Source organism: Pleurodeles waltl, chromosome 6, assembly GCF_031143425.1.
Source record: "Pleurodeles waltl isolate 20211129_DDA chromosome 6, aPleWal1.hap1.20221129, whole genome shotgun sequence".
NCBI lineage: Eukaryota > Metazoa > Chordata > Amphibia > Caudata > Salamandridae > Pleurodeles > Pleurodeles waltl.
In genome coordinates, this window is record NC_090445.1 from 81,321,630 (window position 1) to 81,345,780 (window position 24,151).

Sequence of the window (24,151 nt, forward strand, 5' to 3'; positions counted from 1 at the left end):
TTTCCACACTGCAAGGGGCTTTGCGTTGATTTCCGACGCGCAGTCTTGGTTCCTCACTGCGATGCAGGGATCTTTTTGACACCCAGGGACGATGCAGGGAAATCCTGGGTGTGCAGGAAAAAGTTACAGGCGTTGTGTCGTTCTGGCAGGCGATACGCTGAATTTTCTGTCGCACTGCAGGCGCTGCATCGATTCTTCACTCGGGAAGTATGGCTGTGTCGTTCCGGTTTGGCTGTGTGTTGATCCGGTAGGCTGTATGTCAAAGTTCCGGCCGCAAGGCAGGCGCTGTGTCAATTGTTTACTCGGGAAGTTGTGCCCCGTCGTTCCGGCTCAGCTGTGCGACGATTTCTCGGTCGCAAAATGGCTATGCATCCTTTCCGGCAAGCTGTGTGTCGATTTTCGGCGCACAAGGAGTTTCCCCAAGAGATAAGTCTTGGCCCTGAGACTTCAGAAAACAGGAGGGCAGCAGGGCAGCAGGGCAACAGCAGGGCAGCAGTCCTTTTCAGCAAAGCAGTTCAGATGAGTCCTTTGGGCAGCCAAGCAATTCCTCTTGACAGGTTGCAGGCTCAGGTCCAGAAGTGTCTACTATGGTGGGGTCAGAGACCCAGTTTATATACCCAAAAATGTCTTTGAAGTGGGGGAGACTTCAAGGAGTGGTTTTGAAGTACACAAGTACCCCTTTCAGTACAGGTCTGTCTGCCATGGTCCTAGTAGGGGGTTTGGCAGTCCACTGTGTGAGGGCAGGCCACTAGCCTTTGAAATGTAAGTGTCAGACCCTCCACCCTTTCAGCCCAGTAAGACCCATTCAGTACGCAGATGAGTGCAGATGTGACTGAGTATCCTGTGTTTGTGGTTTTCTGGGTGAAATGCACAAGGAAGTTGTCAACCAGCCCAGCCCAGACATTGATTGGAGACGAGCTGTAAGGCACAGATGGATTTTAAGTGCAGAGAAATGCTCACTTTCTAAAAGTGGCATTTCTAAAATAGTAATATAAAATCCAACCTCACCAATAAGCAGGGTTTTCTATTACCATTCTGACCATACTAAATATGACCTGGTTACTCCTTTCTGACCAGAATCTACCACTCAAACAGTATGTGACGGTAGCCCTAATGCTAAGCTATGAAAGGAGCAGGCCTCACAGTAGTGGAAAATGTATTTAGGAATTTCCAACTACCAGGACAAATAAAACACACATGTTCATGTCCTGCCTTTTACCTACATAGCACCCTGCCCCATGGGTTACCTAGGGCCTACCTTAGAGGTGACTTATATGTAGAGAAAGGTGTCAAGTACTTTTAAATGCCAAGTCGAAGTAGCAGTGAAACTGCACACACAGGCCTTGCAATGCCAGGCCTGAGACATGGTTAAAGGGCTACTTATGTGGGTGGCTCAACCAGTGCTGCAGACCCACTAGTAGCATTTAATTTACAGGCCCTGGGCACATGTAGTGCACTTTACTAGGGACTTATAAGTAAATTAAATATGCCAATTGGGAATGAACCAATATTACCATGTTTATGGGAGAGAGCATATGCACTTTAGCACTGGTTGGCTTTGGTAAAGTGCGCAGAGTCCTAAAACCAGCAAAAACTGTGTCAGAAAAGTGAAGTGCGGCAGGCAAAAAGTTGGGGAATGGCCACCCTAAGGTTCTCAGGTCTAACAGTCCTAAAGTTCATTTTTTCTGTTTTATGATATTCTTCTTGATGAACTTTAACATTCTCCGGTTGTCAGCCGATTCCTCCTCCAGTTTGTCAAGTCGCTAGAGGATAGCATTCAGGTACCTCCTGAGGTCCAGCTCAAACTGAGTCAGTAAACCAGCTGCTGGTGGCATTACCTATGGCTGTGTGCTGACAGGTGGTGCTGATGTTTCGGGCGTAGGTGGAGCTGGGACCCCTTGCAACCCTGAGGTGCTGGCTCCTGTGTCCCTTGGTGCCTGCATCGTGGGACCACCGTGTGGAAAGGCATGCCATTCCCCGGAAGCTCTCTCATGCATGTAATGGCTGAGTATCCTACAGTATCCCGGTTCCACTTCTAGGATGTGAGGGTAACGGTCTGTCCTCTGCTCAAGGGTCATGTTGGCAGCTGAAATATGAGGACAAGCAAGCATCAGTATCAGCATTGGATGGAGTTTGTACAGAGTTTAAACTTACACTGCAACAGTAACTGACACAGTACCACACACATTCCACAACAATGACGTGATCCTCATCTATGTCTAAAACCAACTAGACATCACCAGTATCACGTACATGTAAGTGAGATGCCCACAGCAACACCCATTGCACGCTGCTCTGACGCTGAAAACTGCGTCAGAGAGGCCCATAATTACAAGGAGGCGTAACGCCACAAAAATTGTGTTACACCTTCTTGTAAATAATAAGCTGAGATTAGCGCGACTGGAGCGTCAAGTTAAGTGATGCTCCAGTGGCGATAGGGGCTCTTACATATGGCCCCTGGTGTGGAAGAATCATAGACCTTTCCAACAACCATCTGGAGTGGAGTTGTCCACAAATTGTGAACACTACTGACTGTTGTGCAGCACATAATGGCTCCTGCTGTCCTACAACAAATTAGATCTGAAGGCTACTGAGGCACATGTGGTATGTGTGTCTCCTACATAATCCCCATAGTTACTTCTGCAGACAGAACACACATCTGTACCATCATGTCAATAAGTGTATGTTATGTGTGGCACACGGTGCTGACAATGGTGCTGTGACAAAGTGGTTGTCAACAGGCATGCTATGTACATGTACAGCTGCCTTGTGACCCATAATGGTAGACAGCTATGAATATGTGGTCAGCCATAACTATTCCTATTACACACGTTGGCCTGTGAACTACATGCAAGCCATTCTATTTGCATAACATTCCAACATACATGATGTCATTATCCATCCTCCTATGATAACAGATCATTGGTCAGGACCAAATACTTCTGTCATTACATTCCACACCTCTGACTGACTCACAGCATTCCCTGGATTGGCGCACAGGACGCACAATATGACACTTACTGGATGCTTTGGGATCTTGTATACACAGCACCTCTCCAATGGTGTAGCGGGCTGGTCCACCTGCAAGACATTAATGGAAAACATTGCTTAGTGTAAAAGGCAAGTTGCAGTACATGGACAACATTGTACAGTGTAAACTTGTTAGGCTGAAAGAGGTAGTTGTCCTAGTGGTAGATCACAGTAACTGGCCAACTTCTATGATCACTCTATCACACATACTCTCAAATAAGGTAGACCCACGCACTTACAAACCATCACTGTCCCTGAAACTCCTGTGGTGCTTCTCACTGCACCATTTATACATGACATTGTCATGCAGCTGTCTGGTAGCATGACACCTCCATTACCATATAGGACTGCTTGATAATGTTTATTCCATCTGAGGGGCATGCAGTGGTTGTCGCAGTGCCTGGCCCATTGTAGCACCCATAGCATTTCTGCCTGCATCTGATGCTGTAAACATCTACATCATTGTCACAGCTAACTGACAAACTACTACCCTGGGGTTGTGTGGGTATTCCAAGGTGTTGAGGAATGCCATCATACATCCTTCAGTCAAGTAAGGTATCTGTGTGTGCCATCTCAAGGTACACATACTTTCAAAATAGCTATGGGAGTGTACACATGTAATGTTGAGATACCTACTTGCACATTGACTGGATGTAATCATGGATGTAGTGCCAATAGTGTGTGGCCTGCCATTGCTGCCATTGTATACCATTGTTAGTCTAGAGAGGAATTAGTGCCTGGGCATAGATATATGACTCAACATGGACACACTTGCTAAGTGGCTAAAGGATGCATCTGGGGGTGTAGGTTAGTGAGTCGTATGCCAGTGATAGAGCTGATGCAGGGCAGCCCATACTGTCAGTGAGAAGCGGCCTGTGGGACTGACTCTGCATATGTGTCTGGTTATTGACATCTTATAGGCTGTCTGTGATACACAATGAACTGGAACATGAAACTGCCAGTAGTCTGGACCATTGCATGTTCAAGCACCCTTACATGGCCTTGGCTATTTACACAAAGGACCCAATAGACCAACAGTGATGCATTACCAATTGCATCTGTACCTTCCTTGTGGCTCTCATTGCACCCTTTACTCACCGCCATGTGTATGCGTAGTCAGAAACATGTCACAGCATGATGCATGTGTCGTTCAACATCATCTATTCATGTGAAGGTCAATGATGCACTCAGCAGGAGATGCAACAGATCACAAAAACTACTGCTGAGTAAATGGGGGCCCTTCTCACACATTTGTATGCCCACAATTCACAGCTTCTCACAGCAGCTGTTCTGGGTGCTGGAAAATAATACCTAGGGAATTATCTTCTGACTCAGCGGATGACAATTTGTGATAAAAACAATGTTTTGAGGTCCCCTTTCATGCATGTTGCATGGCGCAGGCCTCATTTGTAGCTGCTCTTTACCTAGTTACAATATGAATGTATCACAACACTTGGAGATGGTTGTGCATGGTAAATTATACATCTGTCCTGCATTTGCTTTCTTGTTGTACAATTGAAATGCAGCCCTAACGTGAGGCATAAACTCTTCATGCAGGTCGCATATGACATGTCCACAGCCACTGCATGCAGCACTCAGACTTAACAGCAACTGTTATGCATATGCTAATAAAATAAGGTTGTAAGGCAACAGGAGACTTACCAACTGTTCCACCAATCTCTACTACCCAATGGGCAAGCAGATCCTGCTCCCTCAACACCCGATTTGCCCAACAGTGCTTGATTTGGTGGTCGTTTCTTCCTGTTTTTAATATCCGGGTAAGATGATGGAGCACCCTGCCTTTATGGGGTAACCTTGGATCACCTGGCCACCCAGTTGCAGCATCATGTGGAGGTAGTGTTCCACAAGCCAGATGAACCCCCAGCTCATCAGCAGACATCCGGCTCATCCTCCCTTTCCCAGACATTACCAGTGGTGAATGGATTTCACCCAAATAATAAAGAAATTAAACGTAACCCCTACTCATACCCCAACTACCCAAATTACCCCAACTACTTAATTACCCAAGACAAACTCCCAACAATACAGAGACAATTACAGTACACTCAATAGACAAAATACAAGTATTGACACAATAATAAAATAAAATAAACTCAGGACACAGAGCAACGTACACAACGCACACAGCAAACACTCCACAAATTCAGCAGCACCAAAAATATCCTCACACAGTCACAGGGAAACAGACTGTAAGTGAAAATGAAACTACGCTCACTGTAGCATGTTTGCAGACAGGATGTCCTGGTACATCACTTCCTGGGTGCGTGTGTCAAGTTTTTCAGTCATGCGTCTTTTTTTTTTATGCATGGCGGTTTTGCATCGTATTTTCACACCATTAGTCTGAAAAAAGCCTATGGATGTGAGATAGACACATAGGGCCTTTGCGTCTATTAGCCTAGGGGTATTGTATGGCAAATGCGTGAACATTTTTCACGCATGACGGTATTACGTGGATTTTTGCATTGTGTCCTTTGAGTGTACCCTGAGTGACTTGAGGTGCTACATATGGTGTACAACTATGGTGTATATATGTAATGGCAACATGTGGGTGTATGTCCAGCACTGTCATTACGGTGACAATGGGATGTTGGACCTATGGGTTTGTTTGTGAGTGTGCTGAATGCGATTACTGAATACCTCATGCACATATGCATGTGTAGCTACACTGTGTCCACAGACATGTTGGCTCATGTGTGCTATGTGTGTATACATGTGTACGTCAGCTAATTTTGGTGTGGACCACATTGTTATGTTTGAGATACAGATGTACACATACCTACGACACCAAACATGTTTGGTGGCCTATGTTCAACACATGGGAATATATGTGACAACCATGTAAACTTTTACACACAGTACTCAGTGGACTTAGACTGCATTAACATCACGTCAACCCAGCCAATTTGCCTGTGTATGTGTGTTCACTCTGTGCTGTGTCATTGGATTTCCCTTCATGTTGCTCTGCTACACATGTGCCATTTCTGCCCCCATGCACTGTACTTGTTGGAGATGTCATGTATACATGTGTTGTGTAAGACTGGCATCTGCCTTGTGTGTGTATGGACATATGTTTTGTGATTGCTGTCACATGTGACAACAGTGGTGTGTTCATGGGATGTGAAACCTCACATTACATTCTTCCTGCATAAACACATGTTGCCATTTGACAAATGCATGTGTTGTCACATCAGTGCCACCCATGTTTCCGTATGTCAGAACACATGTGTAACTCATTTCTGTCAGTCACTGATCTTGTGAAACTAATGCCCTACTTTTTTGTTAGGTTGCCTTTTGCTCTCAATCCATACACATTTCCATGGCTGAGCCAATACAGTGGTCCATGTGTGCTGACATATGTGGCATCGGGTTAGTAATGACAGTCACAAACAATGGCAAACCACTGTGTCACAGTGTTGAGGCCTGGCATAGCTGCCAGACTTCTCATATCACAACAGTGTGAGTACCTATAGCAACACAAAACCATGGTTGCATGTGAAGAGGTAAGTCAAAGGAACCCCATTTTAATCACATCCCTGTGCACATGCATCAGGCCCCTGACAATGTCATATGTTCATGTAGCTAGAGCAGTGGTGTGTGGATTCATTGAGCAAGGACATAGCCTCTTCATGTTTGCCACTCAGCAGTACTTTGCACACTCCCCAGCAGACACATGCACAATTGTTGTCATACAGCGCTGTATCTCACATTTACCATTGCCGTACTTGATGTCACCTTTCCCCTCTCACGTACATCACTCTGATGTTGGACATTTTGTACAGGTGACATGTTTTGATGTCCTTAGCATTCCCTTGGGCATATTTTTTGGCATAGTGTCTCTGTTGTGACTTCAACATTGGAAACATGCCAGGGTACAGATGGTGTTACGTGTCGCAGCCTCCTGTCATGGTGGCATGCGATGGGCAAAATATTATGATATGCAAGTGGGCAACATGACTGGGTGATGTACTGACCCAGTTGCCCTCTCTGTCCATATGTGAAATATTGACATGTAGACATTGATGTGTTCTATAGTCTATGTGTATCCATTCTCCTTGCATTCCTGCACTATTGGTGAGGCATGTATTGTCACCTATATTGCTCCCATTCTTCAGTCTGTTAGCACTTTGTGCACATCTCATACTGAACAATTGTCTACATATACATGGACATGATGCTGTTGTGTAGCCATTTTAGCTATAGCTCCATGCATGTTATTTTAGCACACTAGCCCTGCCGCTGTGCACTGTAAACTAGATATATTTTATTCAGCTTAGTTTAATATTTTAACAATAGCCACATTTACAGTCTTGTTTTATTTCTCTCTATCTAGTTGTTCTTTGCTTAAGTCAGCACTGTGTTCTTAAACAAGCACTCTGCTTCTCTCAAAGCTACAGTGAAATAGGTTGCCAGTAACACGTGGTAAGGTTTTGTCTCTGGTATTCATAGAAACTTACACATCCTTACGTATGGACATTTTCTCAGAACCTCAGATGTTTTATTATAAAAACACTTCCCTGTCCCATACACGTTAGAAGGATATTCCAGCCAGATGACCACGACTGTATGCTGATTGCTGAACGCCTCCCTACAGCTGCTTATGCAGACTTCAGGCCTTTGCTCAGGTATGGGGGTTGATGTCTTCCCAGGGGAACCTCAAGGGCAGAACTAGAGCTTAACATGCTGTGCTCGAATATAAACCTAGGTTGGAATTAGTCTATTGACTCTAGTGACAACATGGTAGCATTATTTCTATGCTTCACTCTCCTTGTCACAATTTTAATCCTGTCATGCTTTATCGTCCTGGTTATTGCAGTACATGCTTTAGTTTCTAAGATGCAGTTACTTCATTAAAACCTTATTAAAACATATACTGCCTCTGTTTGTCATTGTATATGTGAGACTAATGTAACTGAGAGAAACAGATGAGATCTGAGTGACCACGATTTCCCTGAAGTCAATTGTGCTATGCGCTCGGCTACCCAATCATCCCTGCTCTTGGGTAGAGATGAGTCACTGCTAGTTAGCCGGAGCAAAACCCGGATTGGGGCGACAGGTGTCACCTGTAGTGGGTTAGACTCAGTCTCCCACACCACAGGCGATTCTGCCGCTCAAATCCAGTAGTCTCATTAGAATAATGAGCGCCTATGTGACAATGCAACATGTAACTTGTGTTTATGGAAGATGTTTACATCTCCTTCTCCTGCCAACTTGATAGGTACAGTTCCATTGTCTGTATTTGTGAGTTATCATGTGTTCCCCACATTCGTGACATCACTCCTGTCACACCACTTCGTTTGTCTCCATTTGACATTCCATATTGTATGTATAAGTATGTGTGGGTGTCTGGAAGCAGTCCATCCAGTATGTCCATTGGATGTGTGTTAGCATTTCCCCCAGCATGGCACAACATAGGTAACTCTTACCATGACTGACTGATATTGAGGTGTCACATCATCTCAGTGCTGGAGAGTTTATTAGCCAATTGCAACATATATGGGTAGGTCTACTCCCACTCTGTTTGGCATTGTGTCTCAGAATAGCACACCCACGCCTGACTGCGATGTTGGAGGCAACGACATGTATGGGACTAATTGTCTATATTGCCATCATGCACTTGTCCTATCATGTGAGTGACAATGGGTGGTGTGTGGTGTTTTGTGCTGTGTCATGTAGTTGTACACAGCATACTAGATATACATGCTGCCACATCAAGCATAGTGGATCCTGGCAAAACCGTTGCTACCTAGAACATACACCCATACAACAGTACGCACATATTTGCCTAGATTTGGGCTAGCCATGTGTCAGGACAGGAGATTTTGTGAAATGTTTGCACCTTATGTACATTATGATCATTTGCTACTGTAACTACATTCTACCCAGTTGAATATGTGGTGCTGCATTGTCCCAAAATATCCATGGATGGTGACAATGGGTCATGTGTTTGGATAGTGATTCTGTACCCATAGCTGCTTATGTAGTTAATGCAAGCCATTGCGCACTCCCCAGCCAATGTGTGTGTGCCATACGTGAGGTACAGCACACCATGTGCCTGGGTTGTGAACATTGGCAGTGCTGGGACACATTTCCATGGTTACACTGTGCATGCTCAGCATGGGACATTGGTTACAATCCCTGGGCTTTAACTGAGGGACCACAGTTCACAGTGATGTACCACCCTTGTCACACATGTACCATGCAGGCAATGCTACTGTCACCATAAGTTGTGACACTGTATTGTTACTACATGACTTGTTATCCATTTGGTGACAGCCCCTACCTCATGTGTGCCCCCCTTGCATTCATCCTGTTATGCATGGTGTTGTTGTGGTGGATGGGCTAGGTATTGACACCCTTCCCACTTGACGGGACAATATATGTGGTGGTGCATGGATCCAGACCTTCAGGATCCACTGCCTGCAAATTACGTTCCACTGATATTTGATATGGTGGCAGTAGACCCACTAATGTCACAAAGGCTGTTGCTACCATACTGGTCACCTTTGTGTTACCTACCTGCTCACTGTTGTTAGAGTCACATTCCAATGGAGTATGTAGTAAAAAATGAGTAAACCAAGGAGATTCAGGTGCAAAGTGATTAATTAGCGCTATTTACAAGGTGATGTTTGAAGTACTGTGGTCATGTGTAGAAGTTATCCACAATATGGGATCTCCTACGAACTCCGGCTGCAGTGTTAATTTGTTCCCCCTCCACATGATCTGCTCCATCATCATCCTCAACCTCGCTGCGAACATCATCCTTTTCATCCCAGGGGATATTTGTCCGGACACAAATGTTGTGCAGGATTGCACATGCCAAGATGATCTTACAAACAAGTGGTGGAGCATATAAGAGGCTTCCTTCTGTCAGGGCCAGACACCTGAACCTGGATTTCAGGATGCCAGATGTCCTCTCCAACAAATTGTGGGTTTTCCTGTGCCTCTCATTGTAGACCCACTGCTCCACCGTTGTGGGATTAGCAAAAGGGGTCATCACCCACGGCTGGATGCCATTACCTTGATTAGCTGCAATGAATACAGAGGAGATATGCTGTTAAGTGTTGATAGTGGCTTGGTACGTCCCATGGCAGTTGTACTTTTTCATTGGAGATGTGACACAAACTTGCTTGTGGTGTACTGTCTATTCCTGTTCTTGTGAAATGGTTTCTTTGAACTGTGTTGATGGACATGACAAACTTGGGTAGTGGCTTAAAGGCCTTAGAAGTTTTTATGTTGTTCCCAGAAGTGACAGTCATGATTTGGGCCTATGTGTTGTGTAGTCTATATTTGGATCAGTGTACTAGTCTTACATGGCACATACCACTTCCAAGCAGCACAATGGTGTCAGATGTTGATAGAGCATTGTTGCCCTACAAAGCAAGATTGCGCTGTCCTTTTTGACATGTTGCACTATTCATGCAGTGCGACACTTAGGAGCATAATTTTGAGCACCTAGCGCCACCAGAGCATCACTTTTATAGAAGCTCCGGTGGTGCTATGCCCTGCCCCATATTTAAAGGTGGTGTTATACCATTTTTTGTTGCTTGATGCCACCTTGTGACTACAGCCCCTTCACACACAACCCTTTGCATGGAAGGGGCGAGCAATGGGTGTTGCTGTGGGTGTGCCACAGCAATACCCATAGCATTTTCTAGCTGCCTCTGATTTTGTAGATCTGAGGCAGCACCAATATCTCACCCCACCCCCAAGGGGTGGCATTAGTACGGCACAACTAGTGGGATACTTTTATTCCTCCTCGTGTTTTAGCAAATTTGATGTGTGCTGCATATTGCTGCACGCATAGTAGGAGGAAATGCCAGATATGGTAGTTTATGTGCAGGAAGGTGTCCCTTCTCACACATGAACAATCACAGCCCTCAATGCAGACATCCTTGCACGATGGTGTAAAGATGCCTGGGTTGGTGCTGGTAGCTAATTTTTGCATAAGCACTGGCCACAACACAGGGGTGTGCTGTATACTATTAAATTAGGAGCATCCCCGCATCATGTAAATGAAGGTAGGCTGCGTGGCCTATTTTGGCACAATGTTGTCATTTCCCGTAAATGTATGTGCCCTAGTGACCCTTTGTGGCAGATGATGGTTGTACCAGCCATGACGTGTATGGGAGTGTGTGTCCCACATTGGTAGGAAGAAGTAATTTTTTGCAGAAGTTTTGCCTGCCTTCTATTACATGATTTCTGACTGACACTTTCAACACATGCATGGTGCAGGCTTTGGGAGATGGCACAGTGTAGGAGGCTGGACTGGCTTGTAGTGAGTACCAAGGGGTACTTGCACCTTGCACCAGGCCCAGTTATCCCTTATTAGTGTATAGGGTGTATAGCAGCATAGGCTGATAGATAATGGTAGCTTAGCAGAGCAGCTTAGGCTGAACTAGGAGACGAGTGAAGCTCCTACATTATTTACTAAAAATAAAGGTACTTTATTTTTATGACAATATGCCAAAGTATCTCAGTGAGTACCCTCAGTATGAGGATAGCAATTATACACAAGTTATATGTACACAATACCAAAAATATGCAGTATAGTCTTAGAAAACAGTGCAAACAATGTATAGTTACAATAGGATGCAATGGGGACACATAGGGATAGGGGCAACACAAACCATATACTCCAAAAGTGGAATGTGAACCACAAATGGACCCCAAACCTATGTGACCTTGTAGAGGGTCGCTGGGACTATTAGAAAATAGTAAGGGTTAGAACAATAGCCCTCCCCAAGACCCTGAAAAGTGAGTGCAAAGTGCACTGAAGTTCCCCAAAAGGACAAAGAAGTCGTGATAGGGGAATAATGCAGGAAAGACACAAACCAGCATTGCAACAACGATGGATTTACAGTCGAGGGTACCTGTGGAACAAGGGGACCAAGTCCAAAAGTCACAAGCAAGTCGGAGATGGGCAGATGCCCAGGAAATGCCAGCTGTGGGTGCAAAGAAGCTTCTACTGGACAGAAGAAGCTGAGGATTCTGCAGGAACGAAAAGGGCTAGAGACTTCCCCTTTGGAGGACCAATCCCCCTCGCCGTGGAGAGTCGTGCAGACGTGTTTTCCCGCCAAAAGACCGCCAACAAGCCTTGCTAGCTGCAAATCATGCGGTAAGTGTTTTTGGATGCTGCTGTGGCCCAGGAGAGACCAGGATGTCGAAAATTGCGTCAGGAGAGAGAGGGGATGTAGCGCAAGACAAAGAGCCCTCTCAGCAGCAGGTAGCTCCCAGAGAAGTGCCAGAAACAGGCACTACAAGGATGTGTGAAATGGTGCTCACCCAAAGTTACACCAAGGAGTCCCACGTCGCCGGAGACCAACTTAGAAAGTTGTGCAATGCAGGTTAGAGTGCCGTGGACCTAGGCTTGGCTGTGCACAAAGGATTTCTGACGGAAGTGCACGGAAGCCGGAGTAGCTGCAAAAGATGCAGTTTCCAATAATACAGTCTGGCGTGGGGAGGCAAGGACTTACCTCCACCAAACTTGGACTGAAGAGTCACTGGACTGTGGGAGTCACTTGGACAGAGTTGCTGGATTCAAGGGACCTCGCTCGTCATGCTGAGAGGAGACCCAAGGGACTGGTAATGCAGTTCTTTGGTGCCTGCGGTTGCAGGGTGAAGATTCCGTCGACCCACGGGAGATTTCTTCGGAGCTTCTAGTGCAGAGAGGAGGCAGACTACCCCCACAGCATGCACCAACAGGAAAACAGTCGAGAAGGCGGCAGGATCAGCGTTACAGAGTTGCAGTAGTCGTCTTAGCTACTTTGTTGCAGTTTTGCAGGCTTCCAGCGCGGTCAGCAGTCGATTCCTTGTCAGAAGGTGAAGAGAGAGATGCAGAGGAACTCTGATGAGCTCTTGCATTCGTTATCTAAAGTTTCCCCAGAGACAGAGACCCTAAATAGCCAGAAAAGAGGGTTTGGCTACCTAGGAGAGAGGATAGGCTAGCAACACCTGAAGGAGCCTATCAGAAGGAGTCTCTGACGTCACCTGGTGGCACTGGCCACTCAGAGCATTCCAGTGTGCCAGCAGCACCTCTGTTTCCAAGATGGCAGAGGTCTGGAGCACACTGGAGGAGCTCTGGACACCTCCCAGGGGAGGTGCAGGTCAGGGGAGGGGTCACTCCCCTTTCCTTTGTCCAGTTTCGCGCCAGAGAAGGGCTAAGGGGTCCCTGAACCGGTGTAGACTGGCTTATGCAGAATTGGGCACATCTGTGCCCATGAAAGCATTTCCAGAGGCTGGGGGAGGCTACTCCTCCCCTGCCTTCACACCATTTTCCAAAGGGAGAGGGTGTAACACCCTCTCTCAGAGGAAGTCCTTTGTTCTGCCATCCTGGGACAAGCCTGGCTTGACCCCAGGGGGGCAGAAACCTGTCTGAGGGGTTGGCAGCAGCAGCAGCTGCAGTGAAACCCCAGGAAAGGCAGTTTGGCAGTACCAGGGTCTGTGCTACAGACCACTGGGATCATGGGATTGTGCCAACTATGCCAGGATGGCATAGAGGGGGCAATTCCATGATCATAGACATGTTACATGGCCATATTTGGAGTTACCATTGTGAAGCTACATATAGGTAGTGACCTATATGTAGTGCACGCGTGTAATGGTGTCCCCGCACTCACAAAGTCCGGGGAATTGGCCCTGAACAATGTGGGGGCACCTTGGCTAGTGCCAGGGTGCCCCCACACTAAGTAACTTTGCACCTAACCTTTACCAGGTAAAGGTTAGACATATAGGTGACTTATAAGTTACTTAAGTGCAGTGTAAAATGGCTGTGAAATAACGTGGACGTTATTTCACCCAGGCTGCAGTGGCAGGCCTGTGTAAGAATTGTCAGAGCTCCCTATGGGTGGCAAAAGAAATGCTGCAGCCCATAGGGATCTCCTGGAACCCCAATACCCTGGGTACCTCAGTACCATATACTAGGGAATTATAAGGGTGTTCCAGTATGCCAATGTGAATTGGTGAAATGGTCACTAGCCTGTTAGTGACAATTTGTAAAGAGAGAGCATAACCACTGATGTTCTGGTTAGCAGAGCCTCAGTGAGACAGTTAGGCATCACACAGGGAACACATACCTATAGGTCACAAACTTATGAGCACTGGGGTCCTGACTAGCAGGGTTCCAGTGACACATAACAAACATACTGAAAACATAGGGTTTTCACTATGAGCACTGGGTCCTGGCTAGCAGGATCCCAGTGAGACAGTGAAAACACCCTGACATACACTCACAAACAGGCCAAAAGTGGGGGTAACAAGGCTAGAAAGAGGCTACTTTCTCACACAACCCCCCCCAAACAAAGGTCAATAAGGCTAACCTTGGCCAGTTGAGACTTTATTGTCTAAGTGGTGATAAGTAGAGAGTAGCTCTACCATAGACTGGTTACTCCCTTTATCATCCACTATATGGTTACTTCCCTGTGGGGATGTAAACCACCCTGTTTGAAGTTTTTTAGCTAAGCAACAAAGTGAAGATGTATTTTCAGAGTTTCTATCAGTAAGTTTTAGTTTAGAGCAGTGGGAATTATCCACTGAACCTATTTGTAATGATGGAAATGCCAGACAGGGATGCTGTCTCAGTAAAGCCATAGCTGGGCAAAAACTTTGTCCATATGGCTGGAAGAGAGAACAGGGATGCTGTTTCTCTTTAGTTGGAGCAGGGCAGGGATGCTGTCCTATGAGCTCCACACTAGGGCAGGGATGCTGTCCTAAGTGTTGTGAGGTAGTGCAGGGTTTCTGCACTAAAGTTTCTCTGGGAGGGTTGGAGGGATGCTCCATGTTAACTAAAATGGTGCTCTTTTTCTCACCAATGTTAGTTATCCCACAGAGAGGTACTTCCACCTCAGGGATTACAGTTTTGCCAACTGATGATTCCCTTGGAACAGGTGCCACCCCAGGAGAGGTTTCTCCCACCACAGGAATGGTCTCCTGAATGGTAGGGTGGTTAGGGGATACTGTGATACCCTTTTTACCTGTTGATGGAGAGGGATCCAGAGTTTTCAGGCCTTCTCTCCTGTGCTTTTTCATTTCAGTAGAAATGAGAGGGAACAATTCCTCAGGGATGCCCAGCATGGCTGCATGGGCATAAAACTCTACATCAGCCCAACCTGAGGCCTCTAGGTCATTACCTAAGAGACAGTCTACAGGTAAGCTAGGTGATACCACCACCTGCTTAGGGCCAGTAACTCCACCCCAACTAAACTGAATTATAGCTAAGGGAAGACACTTAGTGGAGTTATGGACATCAATAATCTTATACTGTTGTCCAATGATGTGTTGTTCAGGATGCACTAGGTTTTCAGTCACCAAAGTGATACTGGCACCTGTGTCCCTGTAGGCCAAGGCCTCAACACCATTTATTGAAACTGTCTGCCTGTACTTATCCAATGTAAGGGGACAAGCAGCCAGTGTGGCAAGGCCAATGCCACTAGGTGTGACAGAAACTGTCTTGGGACTGACTACCCCAGTTTCTACTATGGACCCATAAGTGAACCCAACTACACCCTTAACTTGACTGTTGCCAGCAGTCCCACCACTAGTACCACTACTGCTAGGGGCACTAGAGCTTGATGTATTAGTGGTGGTAGGCTCAGGGGGTTTACCTGGACAGGACTTATCCCCTGGCCTATGGCCTCTATTTTTACACACAAAGCACCAAGGCTTTTTAAATTGTGTAGGTTGAGAAGAAGAGGAAGAATTTGTTTTATCCCCACCCCCTGAAGAGTGTTTAAGATTTGAAGTGGAATCTTTGGTTTTACCATTATCCCCATGCTTATCTTGAGATTTTTCACCATCTTTCTTCTTATTGTTCTCTTTGTCACCCCCTGTATGAACTTTTCTGTTCACCCTTGTTCTGACCCATTTGTCTGCCTTCTTTCCCAATTCTTGGGGAGAGGTCAGATCAGAGTCCACCAAGTACTGGTGCAACAAATCAGACACACAATTATTAAGAATATGCTCTCTCAGGATCAAGTTATACAGGCTGTCATAATCAGTAACTTACTGCCATGTAACCACCCCTCCAAGGCTTTCACTGAATGGTCAATGAAATCAACCCAGTCTTGTGAAGACTCCTTTTTGGTCTCTCTGAACTTTATCCTGTATTGTTCAGTGGTTAAGCCATAACCATCCAGGAGTGCATTCTTAAGAACTGTAAAATTATTGGCATCACTTTCTTTCACAGTAAGGAGGCTATCCCTACCTTTTCCACTAAATGATAGCCATAGTATAGCAGCCCACTGCCTTTGAGGGACATCCTGTACAACACAGGCCCTCTCAAGTGCAGCAAACCACTTGTTAATGTCATCCCCCTCCTTTTAAGGGGGAACTATCTTATGCAGATTCCTGGAAACATGCTCTTTTGCAGGATGACTATGGGGAATACTGCTGCTGCCACCATGGGTTTCAAAACCCAACTTCTGTCTTTCCTTCTCTAGTTCTAATGACTGTCTATCCAAATCCAGCTGTTGCTTTTTAAGCTTCAGTCTGGTTTGTTCCACCCTCAACTTATTGAGTTCCCTTTCTAACAATCTGTCATCAGGGTTGGTGGGAGGGACATTCCTAGATACAGAGGTATGATGGGAATGAACAGAAGGAGACCTGTCCCTTACAGAGGGCACCCTAGCAGCTTGGCTAACAGAAACATCACTTCCACTGTGGTGAGAATAAATGCTCTTGCTATGATGTGAGACAACACTATTTGTATGGTGTGGCTCTTCATCATTACCAACTATGCTAGACTGTCTAGTAATGGGCAGGCTAAGAAGTTTCTTTCCTGAATCTTTTCCTGGGGGAGTCCCTGGATCAGATTGGGAACCATTAGCTACTTTTTCAACAGATGGGGCACTTTTAGCCTTATCTTGTTCTCTAAGCATGTTAAGTAACAATTCCAAGGAAGGATTCTTCCCTACACTCAAACCTCTCTCTATGCAGAGACTCCTTGCTCCTTTCCAGCTAAGGTGATCATATGCAATCTTGGACAGATCAACATTTTGGCCTGCGCCAGACATTTTCTAGAGAGAGTTAAAGTGATAGAATAAGAGAAAAAAGTTTTCAGAACTTTTTGAAAGACAGGAAAAAAAAACTTGTTAAACTTTTTAGAAAGTTTAGATGTACTTTTCAGCACTTAGAAAAGAGTGAAAAGAGGAAATGCAAAACTTTTTAGCTATGTGTACACACACTGAACTTGTTTTGTATATTTTTCTCTTATGAAAAGTACAATGACAAGAGTGGTAAGTAGTCTCAAAGAACTTATCCCACCGCTGCACAACCAATGTAGGAGGCTGGACTGGCTTGTAGTGAGTACCAAGGGGTATTTGCACCTTGCACCAGGCCCAGTTATCCCTTATTAGTGTATAGGGTGTATAGCAGCATAGGCTGATAGATAATGGTAGCTTAGCAGAGCAGCTTAGGCTGAACTAGGAGACGAGTGAAGCTCCTACAGTACCACTGGTGTCACTTGCACAATATCACAAGAAAACACAATACACAGATATACTAAAAATAAAGGTACTTTATTTTTATGACAATATGCCAAAGTATCTCAGTGAGTACCCTCAGTATGAGGATAGCAATTATACACAAGTTATATGTACACAATACCAAAAATATGCAGTATAGTCTTAGAAAACAGTGCAAACAATGTATAGTTACAATAGGATGCAATGGGGACACATAGGGATAGGGGCAACACAAACCATATACTCCAAAAGTGGAATGTGAACCACGAATGGACCCCAAACCTATGTGACCTTGTAGAGGGTCGCTGGGACTATTAGAAAATAGTAAGGGTTAGAAAAATAGCCCTCCCCAAGACCCTGAAAAGTGAGTGCAAAGTGCACTGAAGTTCCCCAAAGGACAAAGAAGTCGTGATAGGGGAATATTGCAAGAAAAACACAAACCAGCATTGCAACAACGATGGATTTACAGTCGAGGGTACCTGTGGAACAAGGGGACCAAGTCCAAAAGTCACAAGCAAGTCGGAGATGGGCAGATGCCAAGGAAATGCCAGCTGTGGGTGCAAAGAAGCTTCTACTGGACAGAAGAAGCTGAGGATTCTGCAGGAACAAAAAGATCTAGAGACTTCCTCTTTGGAGGACGGATCCCTCTCGCCATGGAGAGTCGTGCAGAAGTATTTTCCTGCAAAAAGACCACCAACAAGCCTTGCTAGCTGCAAATTGTGTGGTAAGCGTTTTTGGATGCTGCTGTGGCCCAGGAGGGACCAGGATGTCGCAAATTGCGTCAGGAGAGAGAGGGGATGTCGAGCAAGACAAGGAGCCCTCTCAACAGCAGGTAGCACCCGGAAAAGTGCCAGAAACAGGCACTACGAGGATGCGTGAAACGGTGCTCACCCGAAGTTACACAAAGGAGTCCCACGTCGCCGGAGACCAACTTAGAAAGTCGTGCAATGCAGGTTAGAGTGCCGTGGATCTAGGCTTGGCTGTGCACAAAGGATTTCCACCGGAAGTGCACGGAAGCCGGAGTAGCTGCAAAAGACGCGGTTTCCAACAATGCAGTCTGGCGTGGGGAGGCAAGGACTTACCTCCACCACACTTGGACTGAAGAGTCACTGGACTGTGGGAGTCACTTGGACAGAGTTGCTGGATTCAAGGGACCTCGCTCGTCATGCTGAGAGGAGACCAAGGGACCGGTAATGCAGTTCTTTGGTGCCTGCGGTTGCAGGGGGAAGATTCCGTCGACCCACGGGAGATTTCGTCGGAGCTTCTGGTGCAGAGAGGAGGCAGCCTACCCCCACAGCATGCACCAACAGGAAAACAGTCGAGAAGGCGGCAGGATCAGCGTTACAGAGTTGCAGTAGTCGTCTTAGCTACTTTGTTGCAGTTTTGCAGGCTTCCAGCGCGGTCAGCAGTCGATTCCTTGTCAGAAGGTGAAGAGAGAGATGCAGAGGACCTCTGATGAGCTCTTGCATTCGTATCTAAAGTTTCCCCAGAGACAGAGACCCTAAATAGCCATAAAAGAGGGTTTGGCTACCTAGGAGAGAAGATAGGCTAGCAACACCTGAAGGAGCCTATCAGAAGGAGTCTCTGACGTCACCTGGTGGCACTGGCCACTCAGAGCAGTCCAGTGTGCCAGCAGCACCTCTGTTTCCAAGATGGCAGATGTCTGGAGCACACTGGAGGAGCTCTGGACACCTCCCAGGGGAGGTGCAGGTCAGGGGAGTGGTCAATCCCCTTTCCTTTGTCCAGTTTTGCGCCAGAGCAGGGCTAAGGGGTCCCTGAAACGGTGTAGACTGGCTTATGCAGAATTGGGCACATCTGTGCCCATGAAAGCATTTCCAGAGGCTGGGGGAGGCTACTCCTCCCCTGCCTTCACACCATTTTCCAAAGGGAGAGAGTGTAACACCCTCTCTCAGAGGAAGTCCTTTGTTCTGCCATCCTGGGACAAGCCTGGCTTGACCCCAGGGGGGCAGAAACCTGTCTGAGGGGTTGGCAGCAGCAGCAGCTGCAGTGAAACCCCAGGAAAGGCAGTTTGGCAGTACCAGGGTCTGTGCTACAGACCACTGGGATCATGGGATTGTGCCAACTATGCCAGGATGGCATAGAGGGGGCAATTCCATGATCATAGACATGTTACATGGCCATATTCGGAGTTACCATTGTGAAGCTACATATAGGTAGTGACCTATATGTAGTGCACGCGTGTAATGGTGTCCCCGCACTCACAAAGTCCGGGGAATTGGCCCTGAACAATGTGGGGGCACCTTGGCTAGTGCCAGGGTGCCCTCACACTAAGTAACTTTGCACCTAACCTTTACCAGGTAAAGGTTAGACATATAGGTGACTTATAAGTTACTTAAGTGCAGTGTAAAATGGCTGTGAAATAACGTGGACGTTATTTCACTCAGGCTGCAGTGGCAGGCCTGTGTAAGAATTGTCAGAGCTTCCTATGGGTGGCAAAAGAAATGCTGCAGCACATAGGGATCTCCTGGAACCCCAATACCCTGGGTACCTCAGTACCATATACTAGGGAATTATAAGGGTGTTCCAGTATGCCAATGTGAATTGGTGAAATGGTCACTAGCCTGTTAGTGACAATTTGTAAAGAGAGAGCATAACCACTGAGGTTCTGGTTAGCAGAGCCTCAGTGAGACAGTTAGGCATCACACAGGGAACACATACCTATAGGTCACAAACTTATGAGCACTGGGGTCCTGACTAGCAGGGTCCCAGTGACACATAACAAACATACTGAAAACATAGGGTTTTCACTATGAGCACTGGGTCCTGGCTAGCAGGATCCCAGTGAGACAGTGAAAACACCCTGACATACACTCACAAACAGGCCAAAAGTGGAGGTAACAAGGCTAGAAAGAGGCTACTTTCTCACACAACCCCCCACCCCCAAATGAAGGACAATAAGGCTAACCTTGGCCAGTTGAGACTTTATTGTCTAAGTGGTGATAAGTAGAGAGTAGCTCTGCCATAGACTGGTTACTCCCTTTATCATCCACTATATGGTTACTTCCCTGTGGGGATGTAAACCACCCTGTTTGAAGTTTTTTAGCTAAGCAACAATGTGAAGATGTATTTTCAGAGTTTCTATCAGTAAGTTTTAGTTTAGAGCAGTGGGAATTATCCACTGAACCTATTTGTAATGATGGAAATGCCAGACAGGGATGCTGTCTCAGTAAAGCCATAGCTGGGCAAAAACTTTGTCCATATGGCTGGAAGAGAGAACAGGGATGCTGTTTCTCTTTAGTTGGAGCAGGGCAGGGATGCTGTCCTATGAGCTCCACACTAGGGCAGGGATGCTGTCCTAAGTGTTGTGAGGTAGTGCAGGGTTTCTGCACTAAAGTTTCTCTGGGAGGGTTGGAGGGATGCTCCATGTTAACTAAAATGGTGCTCTTTTTCTCACCAATGTTAGTTATCCCACAGAGAGGTACTTCCACCTCAGGGAGTACAGTTTTGCCAACTGATGATTCCCTTGGAACAGGTGCCACCCCAGGAGAGGTTTCTCCCACCACAGGAATGGTCTCCTGAATGGTAGGGTGGTTAGGGGATACTGTGATACCCTTTTTACCTGTTGATGGAGAGGGATCCAGAGTTTTCAGGCCTTCTCTCCTGTGCTTTTTCATTTCAGTAGAAATGAGAGGGAACAATTCCTCAGGGATGCCCAGCATGGCTGCATGGGCATAAAACTCTACATCAGCCCAACCTGAGGCCTCTAGGTCATTACCTAAGAGACAGTCTATAGGTAAGCTAGGTGATACCACCACCTGCTTAGGGCCAGTAACTCCACCCCAACTAAACTGAATTATAGCTAAGGGAAGACACTTAGTGGAGTTATGGACATCAATAATCTTATACTGTTGTCCAATGATGTGTTGTTCAGGATGCACTAGGTTTTCAGTCACCAAAGTGATACTGGCACCTGTGTCCCTGTAGGCCAAGGCCTCAACACCATTTATTGAAACTGTCTGCCTGTACTTATCCAATGTAAGGGGACAAGCAGCCAGTGTGGCAAGGCCAATGCCACTAGGTGTGACAGAAACTGTCTTGGGACTGACTACCCCAGTTTCTACTATGGACCCATAAATGAACCCAACTACACCCTTAACTTGACTGTTGCCAGCAGTCCCACCACTAGTACCACTACTGCTAGGGGCACTAGAGCTTGATGTATTAGTGGTGGTAGGCTCAGGGGGTTTACCTGGACAGGACTTATCCCCTGGCCTATGGCCTCTATTTTTACACACAAAGCACCAAGGCTTTTTAAATTGTGTAGGTTGAGAAGAAGAGGAAGAATTTGTTTTATCCCCACCCCCTGAAGAGTGTTTAAGATTGGAAGTGGAATCTTTGGTTTTACCCTTATCCCCATGCTTATCTTGAGATTTTTCACCATCGTTCTTCTTATTGTTCTCTTTGTCACCCCCTGTATGAACTTTTCTGTTCACCCTTGTTCTGACCCATTTGTCTGCCTTCTTTCCCAATTCTTGGGGAGAGGTCAGATCAGAGTCCACCAAGTACTGGTGCAACAAATCAGACACACAATTATTAAGAATATGCTCTCTCAGGATCAAGTTATACAGGCTGTCATAATCAGTAACTTTACTGCCATGTAACCACCCCTCCAAGGCTTTCACTGAATGGTCAATGAAATCAACCCAGTCTTGTGAAGACTCCTTTTTGGTCTCTCTGAACTTTATCCTGTATTGTTCAGTGGTTAAGCCATAACCATCCAGGAGTGCATTCTTAAGAACTGTAAAATTATTGGCATCACTTTCTTTCACAGTAAGGAGCCTATCCCTACCTTTTCCACTAAATGATAGCCATAGGATAGCAGCCCACTGCCTTTGAGGGACATCCTGTACAACACAGGCCCTCTCAAGTGCAGCAAACCACTTGTTAATGTCATCCCCCTCCTTATAAGGGGGAACTATCTTATGCAGATTCCTGGAAACATGCTCTTTTGCAGGATGACTATGGGGAATACTGCTGCTGCCACCATGGGTTTCAAAACCCAACTTCTGTCTTTCCTTCTCTAGTTCTAATGACTGTCTATCCAAATCCAGCTGTTGCTTTTTAAGCTTCAGTCTGGTTTGTTCCACCCTCAACTTATTGAGTTCCCTTTCTAACAATCTGTCATCAGGGTTGGTGGGAGGGACATTCCTAGATACAGAGGTATGATGGGAATGAACAGAAGGAGACCTGTCCCTTACAGAGGGCACCCTAGCAGCTTGGCTAACAGAAACATCACTTCCACTGTGGTGAGAATAAATGCTCTTGCTATGATGTGAGACAACACTATTTGTATGGTGTGGCTCTTCATCATTACCAACTATGCTAGACTGTCTAGTAATGGGCAGGCTAAGAAGTTTCTTTCCTGAATCTTTTCCTGGGGGAGTCCCTGGATCAGATTGGGAACCATTAGCTACTTTTTCAACAGATGGGGCACTTTTAGCCTTATCTTGTTCTCTAAGCATGTTAAGTAACAATTCCTAGGAAGGATTCTTCCCTACACTTAAACCTCTCTCTATGCAGAGACTCCTTGCTCCTTTCCAGCTAAGGTGATCATATGCAATCTTGGACAGATCAACATTTTGGCCTGTGCCAGACATTTTCTAGAGAGAGTTAAAGTGATAGAATAAGAGAAAAAAGTTTTCAGAACTTTTTGAAAGACAGGAAAAAAAAACGTGTTAAACTTTTTAGAAAGTTTAGATGTACTTTTCAGCACTTAGAAAAGAGTGAAAAGATGAAATGCAAAACTTTTTAGCTATGTGTACACACACTGAACTTGTTTTGTATATTTTTCTCTTATGAAAAGTACAATGACAAGAGTGGTAAGTAGTCTCAAAGCACTTATCCCACCGCTGCACAACCAATGTAGGAGGCTGGACTGGCTTGTAGTGAGTACCAAGGGGTACTTGCACCTTGCACCAGGCCCAGTTATCCCTTATTAGTGTATAGGGTGTATAGCAGCATAGGCTGATAGATAATGGTAGCTTAGCAGAGCAGCTTAGGCTGAACTAGGAGACGAGTGAAGCTCCTACAGTACCACTAGTGTCACTTGCACAATATCACAAGAGAATACAATACACAGATTTACTAAAAATAAAGGTACTTTATTTTTATGACAATATGCCAAAGTATCTCAGTGAGTACCCTCAGTATGAGGATAGCAATTATACACAAGTTATATGTACACAATACCAAAAATATGCAGTATAGTCTTAGAAAACAGTGCAAACAATGTATAGTTACAATAGGATGCAATGGGGACACATAGGGATAGGGGCAACACAAACCATATACTCCAAAAGTGGAATGTGAACCACGAATGGACCCCAAACCTATGTGACCTTGTAGAGGGTCGCTGGGACTATTAGAAAATAGTAAGGGTTAGAAAAATAGCCCTCCCCAAGACCCTGAAAAGTGAGTGCAAAGTGCACTGAAGTTCCCCAAAAGGACAAAGAAGTCGTGATAGGGGAATAATGCAGGAAAGACACAAACCAGCATTGCAACAACGATGGATTTACAGTCGAGGGTACCTGTGGAACAAGGGGACCAAGTCCAAAAGTCACAAGCAAGTCGGAGATGGGCAGATGCCCAGGAAATGCCAGCTGTGGGTGCAAAGAAGCTTCTAC

At 45.8% G+C, this 24,151-nt stretch overlaps 1 protein-coding gene across 1 annotated transcript in view; it reads right to left on the minus strand.

Annotated features, from left to right (window-relative positions):
* Window positions 1-9,691: 9,691 nt before the first annotated feature.
* LOC138301491 (putative nuclease HARBI1) overlaps window positions 9,692-24,151 on the minus strand; it is a 30,446-nt gene continuing 15,986 nt past the window's right edge. Inside the window, exon 2 of the mRNA XM_069242003.1 lies at window positions 9,692-10,077. Within this exon, the coding sequence (XP_069098104.1) occupies window positions 9,692-10,077 (386 nt within the window). The remainder of the gene's footprint in view (window positions 10,078-24,151) is intronic.